Here is a 17,451-nt window from a genome sequence, read left to right as displayed (position 1 = left end):
TCAGTTTTAAGTCTTATTTCCAAGTCCCCCAAAGAAGAGAAGTTGTTCATGGTTGACAAGAATCCTTGCTTACAGATCAAATATGAATATTTCCGCAGAGGTATAATTTGTGGACGATGTAACGCTATCCTTCTTCGACATCCCATTCAAACCACAGCACATTGACGGATGCGCGCAGTTACAACTGTTATGGCAACGGTCGATGTTGGGGTCATTCTGGAACAACTATGTGTAATCAGATTCGTATAACGTAACAATTCTATTCCAGCTATTTCTTTCCTGCTTTGTCAGTGGTGCCTTCATTGATTTGAGAGGCACTCCGCCTACATTTATCGGCAGGACTGGCCGGTCGCTAGTGGTGGGTCACAAAAAAAGAAATCGATTCCAGTGATGATAATTAGTTTTTGCACCTGCCTAATTCTCTGACGTAGAAAAACGAGGAGTTAGCCGAACTTTTTAGGAGAGCACAGACAAATTTTTGCGAAGAGGCGGTATTAGGGAAGCTACATTACTCGTGGTCTCATGCCTATGTGCACTACGGAAGGCAGTAATAGTTGTATCGCACAGATATTTTGATGATTTATGGGATTTGGTGGCGCAAGCGCCAATGTTGGCCAAAGAGCGCCAGCATTTGAACACCTCAGAAACCAACGGATACCATGGGAAGACTATAAAAACCGCCGTGATCTAGAGCAACCCGGTGCTTTACACGTCGCAGAAGTCGTAAAGGTCCATGCAAGAGTGACGGTAGTGATGCAAAAGCATATGGGAGCAAGCACCTGTAAAAAACCAGTTCGTTTGAAATGTTAACTGCCTTATGAAAACAGTCGCCTCAAACATTGAACGACCCTCGTATAGAATGCGCAGCGGAGTGCAAACGGCGATCCACTTACTTCAAGTAGGCGTCCGTCATGGTCGCGACGGTCACACCGACGCCCGTGATTCCCAGCCACTTGGCGCCGTACTCCAACTGCCAGAACATATTCTCGAATCCGTCGCAGTTGAACGTGTGCAGAGAAATTGTGACATCACCGCTGCGCTCGTTCTCCACTGTTGCGAGAGGCACCGTCTGACGCACGAGCTGCAAGACGCTGCCAATCTGGAAGCCCTGCTGAGCCTTGCCGATGCTGAGCTTGTAGCCCACATCTGCGATGCACAGAACAAAAAACCGCTTCAGCAAGAACTCGCTGCTCTTAATCTCAAAATCATTGGCTCTTAGCTGACCATATGGCACGTTTTTCACATTAAGTATGCTTTCATTTTGTCCTGTGAGTAGTGCTTTTCCTTTCAGTAACGCTGTCTTAAACAGTTCTTGGAAAGATAAGAAAGAAAGTGTGTTTCAACGTATAGTTCTTCTCGTGTAGGTATGAACCCACCACAGGCAATCTTCAGAAAGTTGGTTGAACCACTGCAGATGACCTTTCCGCTGTGCATTATGATTATCCTGTCTCCGAGAACATCAGCCTCTTCCATGTCATGCGTCGAGATGAGCACAGTCCGGCTGCCCCGGAAGCCTCCTATGAGTTTCCAGAAGTGTCGCCTCGTCTCCGGGTCCATGGCTGCTGTGGGCTCGTCGAGAATGAGCAACTGGACAGATGGGTCATTGCATACCTAAGTTCAGTGACTTTAAAGCATTTTGTTCCTCTAGTATATAGCACATTAAGACTAATGGCAGCCTGCAGGGCTGTGTGCGCTCACACAAATTCACCACAAGTAACCCTATTTAAACAATCCGTAGGCCTTACAACCCTTTTATGCAATAACAATATAGATCGTATTGGTTTAATACATGCGATTCCTCATGATCGCGTCGGTTTATGGGATAGCAGCCGATCTGCCATGGTTTCTCTGTGGATATGGCGTTGCTGTGCTGATCTCGACATCACGTGGACGAGTGCGGCTGTGGCGCCCGCGTTTTTATGGGTCGGAAGAATCCCGGGTGATCAGAATGGCCCGGAGTCCTCCACTAAGGGGTGCCTCGCAATTATAGCGTGGTTTGGTATGTAAAATTCTGGATTTTTTTTTTCTTATGCATGTGTGTGTGGTAGCACGCATTCTAATACACAATTGGTGACTCATTTCTTCCCTTGGTGGTGTTTGGTCGTATTTGATTCTAGCGGGACAAAACTCCGCTCATAAGCGCCATAGCTATTCGCATAATTAGTTGGAGAATCTGACATTGTTCAAGAGGAAAACATTGACTTTGCAACGGCTGTGCACATATATTTGATCACACCCCACTTCGAAAACAAGAACCTAAACGGTGACTAAACTCACCATATGGTTTTGTGCCCTGAAAAGTACTAGTAATCTATAGATGTTGTCTGGGAAATTCGAAAGGTGTATGGAATCATTTGTCATCTCCATCTGACGCATTCAGCTCAGCTAAAATGCTTCTACACTCGAACGGTGTGACAGTGACTGAAGTAAAACTGTGAAGCTTGAGAAAGTTGAACCCTTGGAAGGCCTGTGCTTATCTGAGGTTTACAGTACCATGTCATTCTAAGTATGTGTTCTGATGCACATATCGGTTGTTGCGATATTAAGAGCAATCGCAATGTTCTTTGTGGAATCAAACGAGCAAGTGCAAAGGGCGTATAGCGCAAGTTCCATTCTGCTTGGTACTAAATATTTTAAAACTCTGCTATTTACCGCGGTGAGATTCCTCAAAAGTTCTCACTCAATACATCTCAACGCGTCCCAAAGAAATAAAAGTTGAGTAGAACTTGTTGCTGGGCGAGTTGGTTGGGATCTAATGAATACATTGTCGCGCCAAAAAAGTAAAATAAAGACTTGTGAGGGAGAGTACGAAACGACAGATTGAGCGCTTAGTTTGTCATTTAGTACTTTCCCTCCCAAGTTTTTATTTTCCTCTTTTGGTACAACAATGTATTAAATAAATAAAAGTTGTTTAGAATTTGTTAACGTATTACCAGTCATCATCTAAGCTTCATATCTAAGTTTCCTTTGTTTGCTATCTTTACAGCAAGCTTGCCTCTATCTGACATAAATTTCCTGATGCTATAATTAACTTCTTTTGGCGACTTCAATTACGCTGACGCGGACTGGACCAACCTAACGTCACGCTCAAGCAGCACTCGCGATTTCATGCACTTGAGCCTCGACTCCTCACTTACTCAACATGTTGACGAAGCCACACGTCAAGCGAACAACTTAGATCATATGTTCACATCTGCGCGCAATAATGTAACCTCTTTACAGTATAGCACGGGGTTTAGTGACCACTTGCCTCCGTCTGCTGTATTCGAGATACCTGCCTGTTCGCGTAACCTTGCACAAAAACATATTCTCTACTATAACAAAGAAACTTCGATGCTATTAACCAGGGCCTTGAAATCTTTTGCAAATCCTTCCATCGTTCTCCTCTCGCTCAGTCACACAAAAATACTCTGAGTTGGTTCAGGCGCACATACTACGTATCACGTTTAGAAGGAATTTATCCAAACCGTGGTTTCAGAGATAGCTACGCGCAATGAAAACTAAACAGAAAGGGTTCTTTAGGACGGCAAAGCTTAAGGGAACGCCCCAGTCTTGGATGAGAAACCGTGCTGTGGAAAACGAGTACCGTCGTGCGCTTCGTACCGCCAAAGACAAATTTATGACATGTGACCTTCAATCGCTTATTGAAGATAACACTAGAAAGTTTTGGAAATCAATTTCTCCCACCAACACTGCCGATGACATCATTTCATTGGTTGATGATGACGGGACAAACGATAAACCGGTGGATTACGTTGCTCCGTTCAATAATTATACTTTACGAGTGCTTTCACAAAGCTAGACCATTCCAGCATGCCATGTACGGAAGAAGTAGATTACAGGTACATGGATCCCATTGTCATAACTGCATGCTTCCAGAATTGCAGCACTGATAAACAACCTCAAAGTATCAACATGCGCAAGAATTGATGATATTAATTCCAAATTCCTTAAATGCACAGCCACAGTATCTAGTATCAGTATAGCCCCCTGTTTCAATAATTAATATCAATGAATAAAATACCGCAAGAATGCAAAATCGGTAAAGCCATGCCAACATTCAAATCAGGCAATAAATCTAATGTTGGTGATCATCATGCCATATCTTTAATTAACGAGGGTCCCATGTAAATTACTTGAACATGCCATTGCTTCCCACATCGCTCAGCCCCTAGAAGGTAATAATTTTTTGTACGCGAAACATTACGGTTTTAGAAAAGGTTTCTTATATGTAACACTCAACTCGTAGAATTTACCAAGGATTTACTCATGCATATTGAAAATAACTTAGAAGTCGAGTGCATAATAATCGGCTTTTCTAAAGATTTCGATCGCGTTCCGCATTGTCGTCTAATATCTAAACTTTCATATCTTGATTTAGATTCCTTAAGTTTATCCGGAGTGAGAAATTTTCTTTCCTTCCGTAAACAATACACCGTTACTAATTCCTTCTAATCTCCTCTGTGTGATGTTTCCTCCGGCGTTCCCCAGAGCAGTATTTGGGGTCCCTTGTATTTCTTTTTTTTTTTACGGACCCGTCTCAAATTCCGTGCGGCACGACGGATCCGTGCGGCACGCCGCAAGGATCCGTCATATCACCATTACTCTTTAATTTAGGTCTCCTTGGCCTACCCGAGAAATTAACAGAAATAGAAGGATTACATCACAGTCTCTACGCGGATGACATCACATTCTGAGTTCCCGGGGGAGGATGTGACGGTCACGTCGAGCGAATGCTACAGGCATTCGCTCGAGTAGATGCTGTTCAGAATTACTTGCGCGGAACGGGCCTCGAGTGTTCGGCTACCAAGTCCGAACTCTTAGTCTACAAACCCACAAGGAGAGGTCGTGAAACCCTGCGCGAAGGGGAACGGGAATATTCCAAAATACGCATTACATTAGCAGATGGTACTCCCGTACCGCACGTAGAGAAAATTAGAGTCCTAGGGTTACACCTGCAGGCAAACGGCCATAACGGAGAGACATTGCGAATACTTCGTCGTTCGGTAGATGACACGATCCGACTCTTGCATCGCACCACGAATAGATGCAATGGTATGCGTGAAGAGTGCGCGATCCGTCTCGTGCAGGCGTACGCGATAAGCCGCATAACGTATATTGCCCCCTACCTGAGGTGGATCGGGTCCGAAAAAAACAAAGTCGAATGCATGATCCGAAAGGCTTTCAAGAGGGCGGTCGGCGTTCCACTCAACGCGAGCACCGACAAGTTTCTAGAGCTCGGAGTTCACAACTCCCTCAACGAGTTAATCGAGGCGCATGACATTGCGCAATACGAACGATTATCGAGGTCGAAGGCAGGTCGATGCATCCTCGAGTCGCTCAGCATCGCGTGCCACACTCAGCGTGGAGAAAAGACGACGGTTCCCGCCACTGTTCGCGACCGCCTGATCATCCCGCCGCTTCCCAAGAACATGCACCCGACGCACCACGCCGGAGACGCAACAAACGAGCAAGCGACCTACAGAAGAAGTTTGGTAACAGCAACGAGGCGGTGTACGTAGACGCGGCGCGATATGGAGGAGGGAGAAGCGCGCACGCGATAGCGGTTGTAGACCGCTCGGCACGGCACGCCATGGCTCGAGGTCTCACACGCCGAGCCGCCGCTGATTATGTGGCCGCCTCCGCCCCCGAGAGCGGGGCATCGGATCTGCCGGATCGGGAAACTACAACAGAAACACAGCAACAAGAAACACACTGGGCGTGGGGCGATCGCCTAACCACGTTCAGAGACCTCAGCCAACACTACAGACTCGAAAGACGCACATTCGCGCCACCGCACTATAAATTGAACAGGAACGAGGCCGTAACTTTACGCTTGCTCCAGACACACACCTACCCTAGCCCCGCTATCTTACACCACTGCTATCCGCGTTTGTATCCAACAGACACGTGTAAAACATGCGGACACAGAGCAACGCTGCGACACATGCTCTGGGAGTGTGCCGACAACAACGGTAATCAAAGCAGCTCCGTTGGCGACGCGTCCATAATCGCGGCTGTTGCCAGAGTAGGAGAAGGCTCGAGCTCCGTTCTTCCCAACGCTGCCCCGGATGCGGGAGCCGCCGGGGACCTTCTCCGTAGGCATCGCCGCCGCTGGGAGGCGGCTATCAGAAGCTCAGAGCTGGTAGACCAGCTCTGGGCCGCGAGGAGAGCCGAAGATGCCGCTCGAGTCCAAGAACTTCGAGCCGTCACCTCAGGCCACCACATCAAGAACTGCCGGACTATTCTTTACTCAAGTTTCTTCTTCTTCTTCTTCTACATTGATGATCTACCAGCGCGTATGTCCTATAACATGCGACTTTTCGCAAGCGACTGCGTAATCTACCATAGACTCTCTTCTTCAGCTGATCATCTTGCTCTCCAACAGGACCTGGATCTCGTAAGTAATTGGTACTCACGCTGGCAAATGTCTCTTAATACCCATAAATGTAAACTAATGAGCTTCAACCGCAGGAAATCAGCTTCAGCATCTAACTAAATTCTTAATAACTATCATGTAGCACGCACAGTGTCTTACAAGTACCTTGGACTGTATCTTTCACCCAAACTTTCTTGGACAACTCAAATAGACAAAATCACAGCACAGGCATCACATACTGTCTAATGTCTTAAACAAAACCTCCTCGACGCTCCTCCTTCGACCAAATCACTAGCATATCCAACATTCGTCCGTCCTCAACATTAATATGCGTCATCAATTTGGTCACTTCATAAAACCTACCTAATCGACGCTCTTGAACCTATTCAAAAGCGTGCTGCGCGTTTCATCGCCAAACACTACAGCCGTCATTCCAGTATTACTAATATTACATTTTCACTTTCCTTATCATCCTTAGAATCACGCAGAAAGCTTGCCCTAATATGCTTATCTCATAAAATAGCAAACACTCCGCATCAAACCGCTATCCCTCTCTCCCAACCGTTACGAACGACTCACTGAATAAAGAACAACCGGTACTTCAAACGTATCCTTGGGCACACAAATACATTCAACTGATCAGCGTTACCATTAGCAATTGAACTATGGAATAGTATCCCTGATAATGTTGTCGACATTCATGGACCTGCTAAGTTTCGTCGTGAAGTAACCACCATTTTTTCCGTGACTAGTTGCTTTCATTGATAATTTTCTCTCAATTAAGTACGCGCTCCTCGCTAACTTCTGCAGCTGGCAATGTTAAGAGGTATATATACCATTACGTTACTTTTGTAAAATTTGATGGTGGTAGATAATGTACCCTTACATTGTGTATGTCACCATCCAGTCTGATAGTGTGTATCGCGTTCTGCTAACTATTAGGCAGCATCACTTCGCTTTATGTACCTTAGTATACATCTTATATACCCGTTATGGCTTTCCAGTCTTTGTAATGCTTCCACTTATGAAGATATATATTGTATAATCGCCCCCCTCATACAATACTCCTGAAGGAACATTTCAAGCCTTTTGTATAAATAAATGAACAAACGAATAAAGATACAAGGAAATTCCATATTAAACAACTGATCGCCTCATTGATCAGAAACTGTTGAACGCATCAGTTACCGTTGGTGACGATACGAGTGCGACTGCAACGCTCAGCTTCCGTCTTTGGCCGCCAGACAGTTCTGCGGGGTATTGCGATGCCTTTTCCGTCAGTCGCAATGTTTTGAGAAGCCTCTGCGTTCGCTTGGCCGGGTCATCCACACCTCTTAGCTGCATCGCGCACGAAAATTCATTTGAGATATTCATTCAACGGTGTGTGAGTTAGTGGCATTTTTCCTAGGAAATTTTTTTCAAATGATGCGATGCCATCGTGTGAGTCAGCGTTTCACCAGTTACAATAACATGACGGCGCCTGTGAAGATGCGCTGCATCAAATTACTTTATTACTTATAGTACGAATTAAACTTTCGTGTGTGTCGACCTCCAGAACTCGTACCTGTGAGGGAGCCTTCTAGGCGTTATACGGACATAACACGGATGTCGACGTACAGGTAGTATAGATACAGGACGCTACACGAGAGTGACTATACTATAAGGCTTTAGAAGAACCACTCTGTTCTTTGCTAAAGCAAGGACAAAGAACGTTACGTGCAGTGATACGCACACTTGACTAGCACTCACCGTCGCATAGTACTCTAAGTGCTCTTCGACGGTCAAGTCGTCGAAGAAAATATCTTTCTGAGGACAAAATCCAACTTCGCGTCGCGCTGCCTCGGTGTTGATGTCCCAGCCAGCCACCATGGCTGAACCTCCACTCGGCTGGATCAGTCCTGCAACAAAAATTAAATAAAAACAAACAAGAAGTAACAGGATTCTGAGTTCACTTCGCGAAAAACAAACAGCGATATGTGGGCATGTTGTTAATTGTAATGATGATGACGATGATTGCTAATGAACGTTTTTATTGAACGGGGCAGCGATAAACAGCCAATTAGCCTGCGTGAGCAATTGACATCTTAGCATATTGTGTACTAGCGTTCTGGCTGTGTTTCCAATATTTTTTTTAATTAGTTATGCATGTGGCAATCCCATCCGCACCTATTCTCCCTTTTGCACGGTGGGAACTTGGGCAAATCAGCCTTTCATGGTAAACTTCCAAAAGCGCTTCAGGAAAAGGACACAGCCGAAGCAACAGGAACAACAAACATGACGCTATGACTCACTGGCGTTTAATGAAAGGTTAACAGAATGTATACCGGAAAAAAATAAAGATATTGAGCAGGCAACCGATAAGCTCGTTAACGTGCACACGTGTCCTAACGACTTTGACGACAACACTGAAAGCTACAGGTACACTAAGTTGTGTACCTAGAGGCATCAGAACGCTACTAGAGGGGCAAGAGAGTATTGCCTGTGTATGAAATTGAAATTTTACAGGTGTTAACAACGCTAAGGGAATTACGCAGTCCACTTATGTGTCCCTTGCGGATGAGAGCAACTGACATGTGTTAGCGGAGTACCTGTCAGTATGCTCATGAGTGTCGTCTTTCCGGCTCCGTTGTGCCCAAGCAAGACAGTCACGTAGGACTTGTGAACCGTCATGTTGACGCCGTCCAAGGCCACGAATCCACCGAAATGCTGCAGATGATGCAGGAGCAGGAAGTGAGTAGGAGTTGAACGCGAATTTTGAATGAGTTCTGTATCATCATATGAGATCATTGGATACATGGCATATGTGTCATAAGAGTTCATTATAGGGATAAGAATGTACTCGTCGCCTAGAAGGGGCAGCTCGTTACGAATGTACGAAGTGGCAGAGGAGGTTCGCCATACTATGCACATAAAAGGCGTTGCGAAAAGAGCATCTCGCAGTTCTCATTATGAAGAAATTAGAATGGAGTAAATTTACTGCTTAAGCTGTAACGTACCGTGATATTAGGAATGGACGTTGAATATGATAGAAATTTGTGGTGTTTAATGGCACCACTCTCATGTATTCGACCATGAAATTATGATCGCAATACTGGCGCTTTTATTGTAATTACTTCAGATCCGTGGCCCCTAGCATAAAATGAATTTATTTATGTGCTTTCATGAAATCAAGTTGTGCTAAAGATTTTCCCCTCTGTCTGCCTCAGGGGGAAAGAAGTTCGTTTCAAGCGAAAGATGAAGCAGTGATAGCGACATCAAGGTATTAGACTATCACACGAAGTAAAGCTCTGAGTTTCGTGTGTAGAGCAAATTAACTTGCTAACAAAACACGTCTGGCATCAGGCGCCAAACAACACATGAACAGTGTTCACTCCATAAACGCCAATACTTGTGGCCACAACAATGGCATAATCAAGAGCGCCGGCAGCGCGGAGTACGCGCCTGCTTGTCCCAAACCAAAAGTTCTTTTCTGCCGCTTTTTTTTTTTGCAGTTTCACTCTGCCACGCTTTCAAAGCTCCGCAAATGATGTGACAGGATGGCAGCGCGTGTAAATGCACCCTATCCTTAACCCATCGACATCGCTGTCGTGCTAACATGCTCACTCTCGTGCCCGAAGCAGATCACGTGATCTTCAACACTCTGTGCCGGAGCGGCGATGCGCTGCCGCATAGGCAACAGCATGAACGACATTGGCCCAAGCACGCCTCGAGTGTCCCTGTGATTGCTGTCACGGGGTGGGTTGGAGCCACTTGTTCTTCCCTGTCTACGGGGCAGTGAAGGATGAAGTACCTTCATACTTAATCCCGCTGCTGCAGCCTATCCATGTAACTTCAATGAGCTAATCTGAGTCGCGAGTGGCAGATGAGAAGGTCAATTCGCCGTCGTGGCGAAGTTGTATACAGCGGAATCTGTCGCCCTTCCATGCGGTCAAAGTTTCAGAGAAAGGCATGTAAAAGATTGTAAAGACTGCATGTGTGTCGCCGGCCGGTCTCGTTTAACTGAAAGAGGAATCTCGTAGCTATAACAGTGGCTTATACAATTACCAAAGGTAATCACGCGATTAGGCCGCACCTTGACCAGGTTCTTGCACTCCACGACAGCCAGTGTTGCCGGCGGCGCTTCGAAATGTTCAGCGGGAAGTGGCTCTTGCCCCTGCGACTCCAAGTTCATCTTGACTTGACGTGGGCACCAGTAGCTTGGCTGAGCAGCGAAATCCGCGAATAAACACGATGTTACAATCAAATGCAGAACATATTTTTGTGGGGTTAATATAGACTGATCATTTAATTCATTGGTTAACGGTGCCACCAAAGCACAACACATGAGAAAAGGATCTGCCACATTACAAGAGAAATTCGGTGCAGCCACTAAATATTTAACGTGCTGCAGTAGCGTATACGAGCCGCGGATAGGAGAGTTTCCTGTTGAATATAGTAGGCACTAAGCCTATTCGTTATAACTATTCAATTATAGTCACTATATGAAAATGGTGCTTAGTGACCGACTAATGCCTTGAACATTTATTTGTGGCTCTTCGACACGTGTGTAATACGTGTTGGATGGGTAACATACTGAGCATGTTTCTCCTCAACATTATTTCTCAGTACGGCGCTTCTTAACTTTCATTTTTACTGCTGAATTAACCTCGACAGGCTTAAGAAATATACGGACCAGCAGCGGGAAGAACAGGCTCTGGGGCGTTGCGTTGGCCCAAGGTAGCACGTGCGACAGGTACCAGAGGAGGATGGCCGCCGCCAGGACCATGGTTCCCATCACAGCCCACACCTCCAGTATGGTGACGCTGTCGCAGCCTAGCGCGAAATCGTCGACCCTGCTCCAGCCAGCGTCCACTGCACGCAACGTCGATGCATGGGCCGCACTTCTCTAAGAGCAGAGGTCGTTATTGTTGTTATTTGACCATATGCGAGTTTTGGCAGAACGAAGGCCAAGTGGTTCCGAATAGTGTAACGACTAGAGATGGAAACTTTGGGCAAAATTTCTGTGTTCTTCACGTCCTTATCTAGTATAGTGAATATATAAGCCATCACCTCCTCTATTTTTGTCGGTGCCAATGCAATCGCTCGCTCCCGAATGGAAGCGGTTGGCACGCCTTAGTTCACTGAGTTGCCGCGATGCGACGCTACACCGATGGTACGACTACTTGCGTCGCGCGTGTGTCTGAGCGCGCTCCGCTGCCGTTCCGATTAGAGTGCCTCGATGTCCTCCTCACCCGCCGCTCCGTACAGGGTGAGCAGGGCGCTGGGCACGCGAATGGCGGATACACTCGAGTGCCGGCAACGCGTCCCTACGGCACCCATAAAAGGCGTCTACTATGGCGTCCGCCATTTTGCGTGCCCAATGCCATAGTAGACGCCGCAGTTGTCTCCACTCGGTACCGAGCGGCGGGCGAGACGGACATCGAGGCACCCTAGTTCCGGTGGAGAAGCGGTATGCGCTCCGTCCCTGCGTCTATCAAGTTATCACGCGTCTATCAGTCTTCATCCGACTTCCGTCGTGAGGCGCCGCCCAGATGGTGCTCTCCACTATGCGCGACAGTAAAGCAGGCGCGAGCGCTAGCCGGTGGCAGAGAGCAGCAAGGACTATAGAAAAAAGTGATGAACGGTCGATCCGGATCGGCCGCATCTGACTGACATTGAAAAAACTAGAGGAGGCGCTGTATAAGCACTATCTATGGGTCTAGAAACATATTATTGGGACCTGTATTGTGCTTATGATTGCATATATCGTTTTTGGCGCCTATATTGGATGTTAATGACCTAAAAATTCTTTTTTGCGTATTTTTACCTGGCTTCCTCTTGTTTATAATGCTAACACCAACAGAAGAGCTTGGCTGAAGGTCGCGGAGTATTAAACGAATGCTTTGTCAGTATAAACATGCTCATGAGCAACCTTGGCAAGTGAGTACGACAGCAAAGGGGAATAATACCGGTGTACGGTGCAAGCAGCCAAATGAACGGAAGTCTCACATTGATTACAATGGAAGTTAAATATACCTGACTTCATAAATACGGTCTGGCGCTACATTGCTCGAATGCTAATCGCATTATCGTCAACAGTCATCGTTAGATGAGTTCAGCCGTGCTGTTAATAAAGGTTTTGCAGAAAACTTGGGTATCGCTGTGGCAGGGACTCAAGCTGCCCTACGCGGCAATACACTTGAAGGTGACCTAAAGAAGTTTTGCACTCATTCCACGTTTTTCAGCCGACATCGTCAAGAAAATTCAACGCTCTGACAAAGTGGGGCTCATTTCGAACGTTCGAGAAAGGCTCACCACAATTAGCCTGTTATCCGTTTCTGAGGTTCAGTTCGAAACTTAACCCGTATCAGACGAAAATCCCGAGCTTTTGCTAGTAAACGAACTGTCGAAAGTACTGACCGGTGAACATTTTGCAATTCGCGAGGGCACTGGACTGTTGAACGTTCGGGAAGGACAAGTATGTGCCACTATTTTCAGTGGATGCTGAGTGTGTTCCTTTTCTGTATACAAACTAAGAGACTCAACAAAAAAGTCACTACATGGACCCCGACATTTTTATTGCGATAGCAATTATTTGGACACTCCAAGCACATATCTGCCATCGGCGTTGGCCTGAGGTTTTGTATGAAGTCCAAGGGCGATAACATTGTCGCCGCGCGCGGTATTTTGTGTGTGCGAACGTGAGCCGGCGATCGCGGTTCATTCTCGCGCACGAAAGGGAGGAAAGCGGGGAGGAAGTGCGCCGTCTTCCGTCGCGCGCTAGGCTTCAGGTGGAGGATAGGGAGGCGGGGAGCGTTCTACTACGCGCGGCCCGAGCGGGTGCGCGCGCCCGCCCGGGCCGGTGTACCTTGAACGCGATCTGCGACAGGGACAGAGTCCGCCATGGCCTGTGTTTCTCGCGGCTTAGTTTCCGTTGATGCGAGAGGCATCGCGAAAGTCAATTCACTCGCTTCTGCTGCCACGCTTCCTCACTCGAACGTTTTCACAGCGAGTTTCCGCGGTCATCAAGTGAGATGTGTTCATGCTTGCTTGTGCGCGCGTGACACCATGCTTGGGAATTCAGTTAATATGCCTATGTTGACAAGTTCATACGGCTTATAAAGCTGTTATCTTTACTTCGTATGGCTGTTCACTAATTTGCTATCGCAATCAATGTTTCGCCTTTCGGGCGAAACTGCGACTTTTTTTTTCTTATGGCGCATCTTTGTCACTGCTTTTGCAACCTCTCCTTTGGTGTCTAGTCATATTTGTTTTCAGATAAAGTGTGTAACTTACACAACTCGCCTAATTTCAATTTATCGAGAAACCACTTAAATGAATATCATAAAACTGGGATTTAGTGGGCCGTGTTCCTTAGATAATCCTAAGTACTTATTAATTGAGCCTATACATGGCCTAAAGGACTGTTCTTGACTCCTATATGTGCCTTAAGCAGTAAACATGATCACAGAAAGAGATAGTAATACGCGGTGCAACGCAAGTAAACTGCAACATGGACCGGAAGAACTTGGAGATCCGAGGGGCTCGATTTTTTTGTCAGACACAATCATACCAAGGGACAAAATATGAAGCCACAGAAAGCATAGGGCAGGATAATTGTTAGATTTAAATGAAATCTAGAAATAATCACGCAAAGAAAAAGGAAAGGGGACAAAAATATAAGTCACCGCAGGGGAGAACCGAACCCACATTCCCCTGCATTACGTGTGCGATACTTTAACAATTAAGCTATAACTCTGCGCCATCTGTCTGGCACTTTCTCGGGTATTTGTGTACAAGATTCGGCCTGGGAGTGTAAGCCAGGGCCAGGGCGGCGGACGTGAAACGCACTTTAGCGACCTTCGACTAGAAACCGATTGGTACTTGAAGCACATTCACTTCTCCAAATCTACGAACCAGCGTTGGTTGCGACTCACGTTCGAAATCGGCAAAGATGCAAATAATCTTCATCACGGTAGCCATGGCAAAGTTTGGGTAGACGCACTTTCGCAGCTTGCTAAACCTGTCTTCCATCAGGTAGTCGCTCAGTGGTGCGCCGGACAGGAAGCTGAAGTTGTCCGCGTCACAGATGGGCAGGATAAAATACACTCCGAATCCCACGAGCATCGCCCATCGTCCTGCAAACGATGCGAACATAATTTGGGGGAACTCGCAACTACGCATTTCATACGGGAAAGCTCTTGATCGGCAGCCCGTAGTGGACGCCGGTATGACAGATCAGGGGGAGCTATCGGAGATCGTTGTTCCGCGCGTTCGTTTGGTTACCGGCGCTCGCGATTGGCCTACTCCGCGCCGACGTCGCCAGCCGCGGGGCGCGGCCACGTTTTTGGTGACGTCAAAATGACGACACGCTCTTGTCAATCATGGGCGCTATTCTGGACATTCCGCCATTTTCTTCGATGCGTGACGCAGGCGCGACGCAAACAAAATGGCGCTGGTGGCCCGGTTTTGCTTACGTAACGTGACGCCAACTTGACGTTTCGCCTAAGAAACTGAAATGAAGGCACTGAATGTAGCGTTATCGGTAAAGTAGAACAGTTTTCCTCCGCAGTAAAAATAAAGCAGCTATCTCAAAGCGTATGATTATTCCGTCGAAAACGCTTCTCGCTTCCGTCGTCTGCTGCGTACAAGCCGTCGTCTGCTTCAATAGCTAGGATGCGTGTCCCTGGAAAATGGAATGAGTCATCGCATGTTGGCGCCAACGCGCTTGTTTTCTTTCTTGAGACAACATACGCGACCTACCAGCGGTGATGCGCACACGTTCTAGGCCACGTTATCGCTATTTCGTGAAACGCAAGTGACTCAGCCCGACTCAGCTGGCTGAGAAGCGGCCGAATATCACCGATAGCGTTGCGCGCGCCAGAGATATCCACTAGAGCGACGCAAGCGCCGGCACTGCCATCTCTTGTTCATTTCGCTGGTTTCTCGCACCGCGGGAGGAAACTTCAAGGCGCCGCCTTGCGTACATTTCTTTTTAAAAATTAGAAAGAGGCCGTTGTCATAACGTCTGATTGAGCGAAAAGGCATTAATCTCGATTACAATACAGATGCAGCAGTGAAGAGTGGACAACATTGCTGAAAGTTTGCTATATTCAACCAACATTATTTCGTATAAACGCGTTCTTTTAAAAAACGATGGCCCCAAACACAAATGCCAACACCACCCGAGAGCGATGCGAATACTATGAGCACGCGTTATGAACAAAAGATTTTCGTGGCGCCAAACGACTGGGAAAATGTGGCGATACGCATTCGTCTCGGCTGCCATTGCATATGGCTGCCCATTAGCATAATTCGCGCGGCTCGTCGCAGTAAAAATTATGGCGGAAAATCTCAGCAATGGCGGCCCAGCGCAACGTCACGCATCGTCAAAATGACGATTACGAAACAGCCCTTCCTGTGACGCTCCTCACGAGATATTCCTTCAGCCAATCAGCAAGCTGGCATGGCGCATATCTTGGATCGCCACCACATATTCGCGCAACTTCAGATGCATTGCACTGGCTTCTGCACGCTACCGCTCACATTCTTTTTGAAGCGCTAACATCACAATATATCTGCCAAGGACCACAAAAATGTATTAGTCCATAAAATTTGCAGCTCCACGTCACGTTTCGTCACCTTGATGAAAACGCAAAATTGCATTTTGCAATACTTCCGCTTCCCGGCACAAATTTCAAAACACGTGACCTCTCGACAGCCAATCAGAGAGTAAACATGGCGGATAATGGCGGCCGTGCAGCCGCCATGCGTGTCCAGAATAGAGCCCCATCTTCCCACCGAGCACGTCGTCTGGTAGGCGCCGAACGCGACGGATGTTTGGAGCGATCATCGCTCCTTACGAGACCACCTTCGCATGGCGCGTCTGGTGGATTGGATTGGATACAAACGGTGGCTTCGGCAGCTGAATAGTACGTTTGGATCCAATCCATAGTTTAATTCGAGAAAATGGCGCTTGCGTTGGGAACTTCGGTTGCTGCGCTGGCGTTGCTCGACGAGGAAGAAGGGAGAGTGGAGCTACGAAGCGCGTTTGAAGAAATGGCAGAGAGCGAATTACGGCGTCGCTTTCGTTTCTCGAAACAAATAGTGCGTTGGTTGTACAGCGAAATCGACCTCATCATCGGGTACTAGCGAGCCAATGAAATGTTGTTGCTGCCTCTTGAAAAGTGCGCCACTGTTCCCGTCGTCTCTTTTTCCTTTCCTTTTTCTCGCTGTGGGCGACACCACCTAGGAACGACGCAGAGAAACTAATAGTTATAAATTGTAGTAGTAGCACCTACTACTCTTTGAAAACGTGTTTAAGCTTGAGAAGAAAAAAATTCATTTTTAGATAAAGATTTGATTCATTGGAGGACGAGAAACATTTCGTTTTGTAGTATACTGTCTGCAAGCAGACGACAAAAGAGGGAAGCAAACTTCCGGGGAGTTCACCGCTTGCCTATTGGCTGCTTTCTCCACCCCCTTCTCGCAAATTTTGCATACTGCGACTTTGTTACGTTGCAGCAACCGAACAGGACGCGTATTGAACAGAGATCTCCGATCGCGCCCCTGAGCACAGCAGTGCCTAAGACTTGCAATTTTTAGTCCAAGCTGTCCTGACACTCAAGTAAGTAAACATATTTCTTCACGACACCGGTATAGTTCAGCCTTAGCACGTTTTCGGCATGCTTAGGCTACAACGGCATTTGCCATCTATGCTGATTGTACAAGGCGAAAATTTGTTTTAGTTTACGAGGTTCAATTCTTTTTCTTTCCTTTTTTCTTAGGTTGCAGACGTTATATTTCATTATCTGACCATGTAAGCTAGCCAGCTCAGCAGTAATGGCTGGTGCGAAGCGCTGAATACGACGAGGCGACCACAGTTCTGACGTTGCAGCCTGTGAGCAACCCTCTGAGACCTTTGTGTTTTCATTGTGAGCTCAGAGTTAACAAAATACTGGGTTCCTTATAGGGACATTCTGGACTGCAAGTGTACGACTTCGAGTGCTTCTGCCTTACATGGTTCAGCCAAAGGAGGTGAACATATACTTAAAACGTTCAGGACAACACAAAATATGGTTTAAATTCAGCAT

The 17,451-nt window shown here is 46.9% G+C and overlaps 1 protein-coding gene and 1 long non-coding RNA gene across 6 annotated transcripts in view; one reads left to right on the top strand and one right to left on the bottom strand.

The window, feature by feature from the left end:
* LOC135899127 (uncharacterized) overlaps positions 1 to 17,451 on the top strand; it is a 334,018-nt gene that overhangs the window by 253,826 nt on the left and 62,741 nt on the right. The gene's annotated exons all lie outside the window — the stretch shown is intronic.
* Positions 1 to 17,451, bottom strand: part of LOC139057402 (phospholipid-transporting ATPase ABCA3-like) — a 65,511-nt gene that overhangs the window by 22,966 nt on the left and 25,094 nt on the right. For 4 of the 5 annotated variants that reach the window (XM_070535489.1, XM_070535486.1, XM_070535490.1 and 1 more), the window contains exons 7-14: positions 14,296 to 14,496; positions 11,052 to 11,230; positions 10,452 to 10,580; positions 8,968 to 9,085; positions 8,129 to 8,277; positions 7,568 to 7,717; positions 1,377 to 1,587; positions 894 to 1,146 (exon numbers count right to left, since the gene is read on the bottom strand). In XM_070535489.1, the coding sequence (XP_070391590.1) occupies positions 894 to 1,146; positions 1,377 to 1,587; positions 7,568 to 7,717; positions 8,129 to 8,277; positions 8,968 to 9,085; positions 10,452 to 10,580; positions 11,052 to 11,230; positions 14,296 to 14,496 (1,390 nt within the window). The remainder of the gene's footprint in view (positions 1 to 893; positions 1,147 to 1,376; positions 1,588 to 7,567; positions 7,718 to 8,128; positions 8,278 to 8,967; positions 9,086 to 10,451; positions 10,581 to 11,051; positions 11,231 to 14,295; positions 14,497 to 17,451) is intronic. The other variant, XM_070535488.1, reaches the window with a different exon arrangement.

The sequence above is a fragment of the Dermacentor albipictus genome, chromosome 3 (genome assembly GCF_038994185.2).
Source record: "Dermacentor albipictus isolate Rhodes 1998 colony chromosome 3, USDA_Dalb.pri_finalv2, whole genome shotgun sequence".
Taxonomy (NCBI): domain Eukaryota; kingdom Metazoa; phylum Arthropoda; class Arachnida; order Ixodida; family Ixodidae; genus Dermacentor; species Dermacentor albipictus.
The sequence above is the reverse complement of the archived record's forward strand: the minus strand, read 5'-3'. Positions and strand labels throughout refer to the sequence as shown.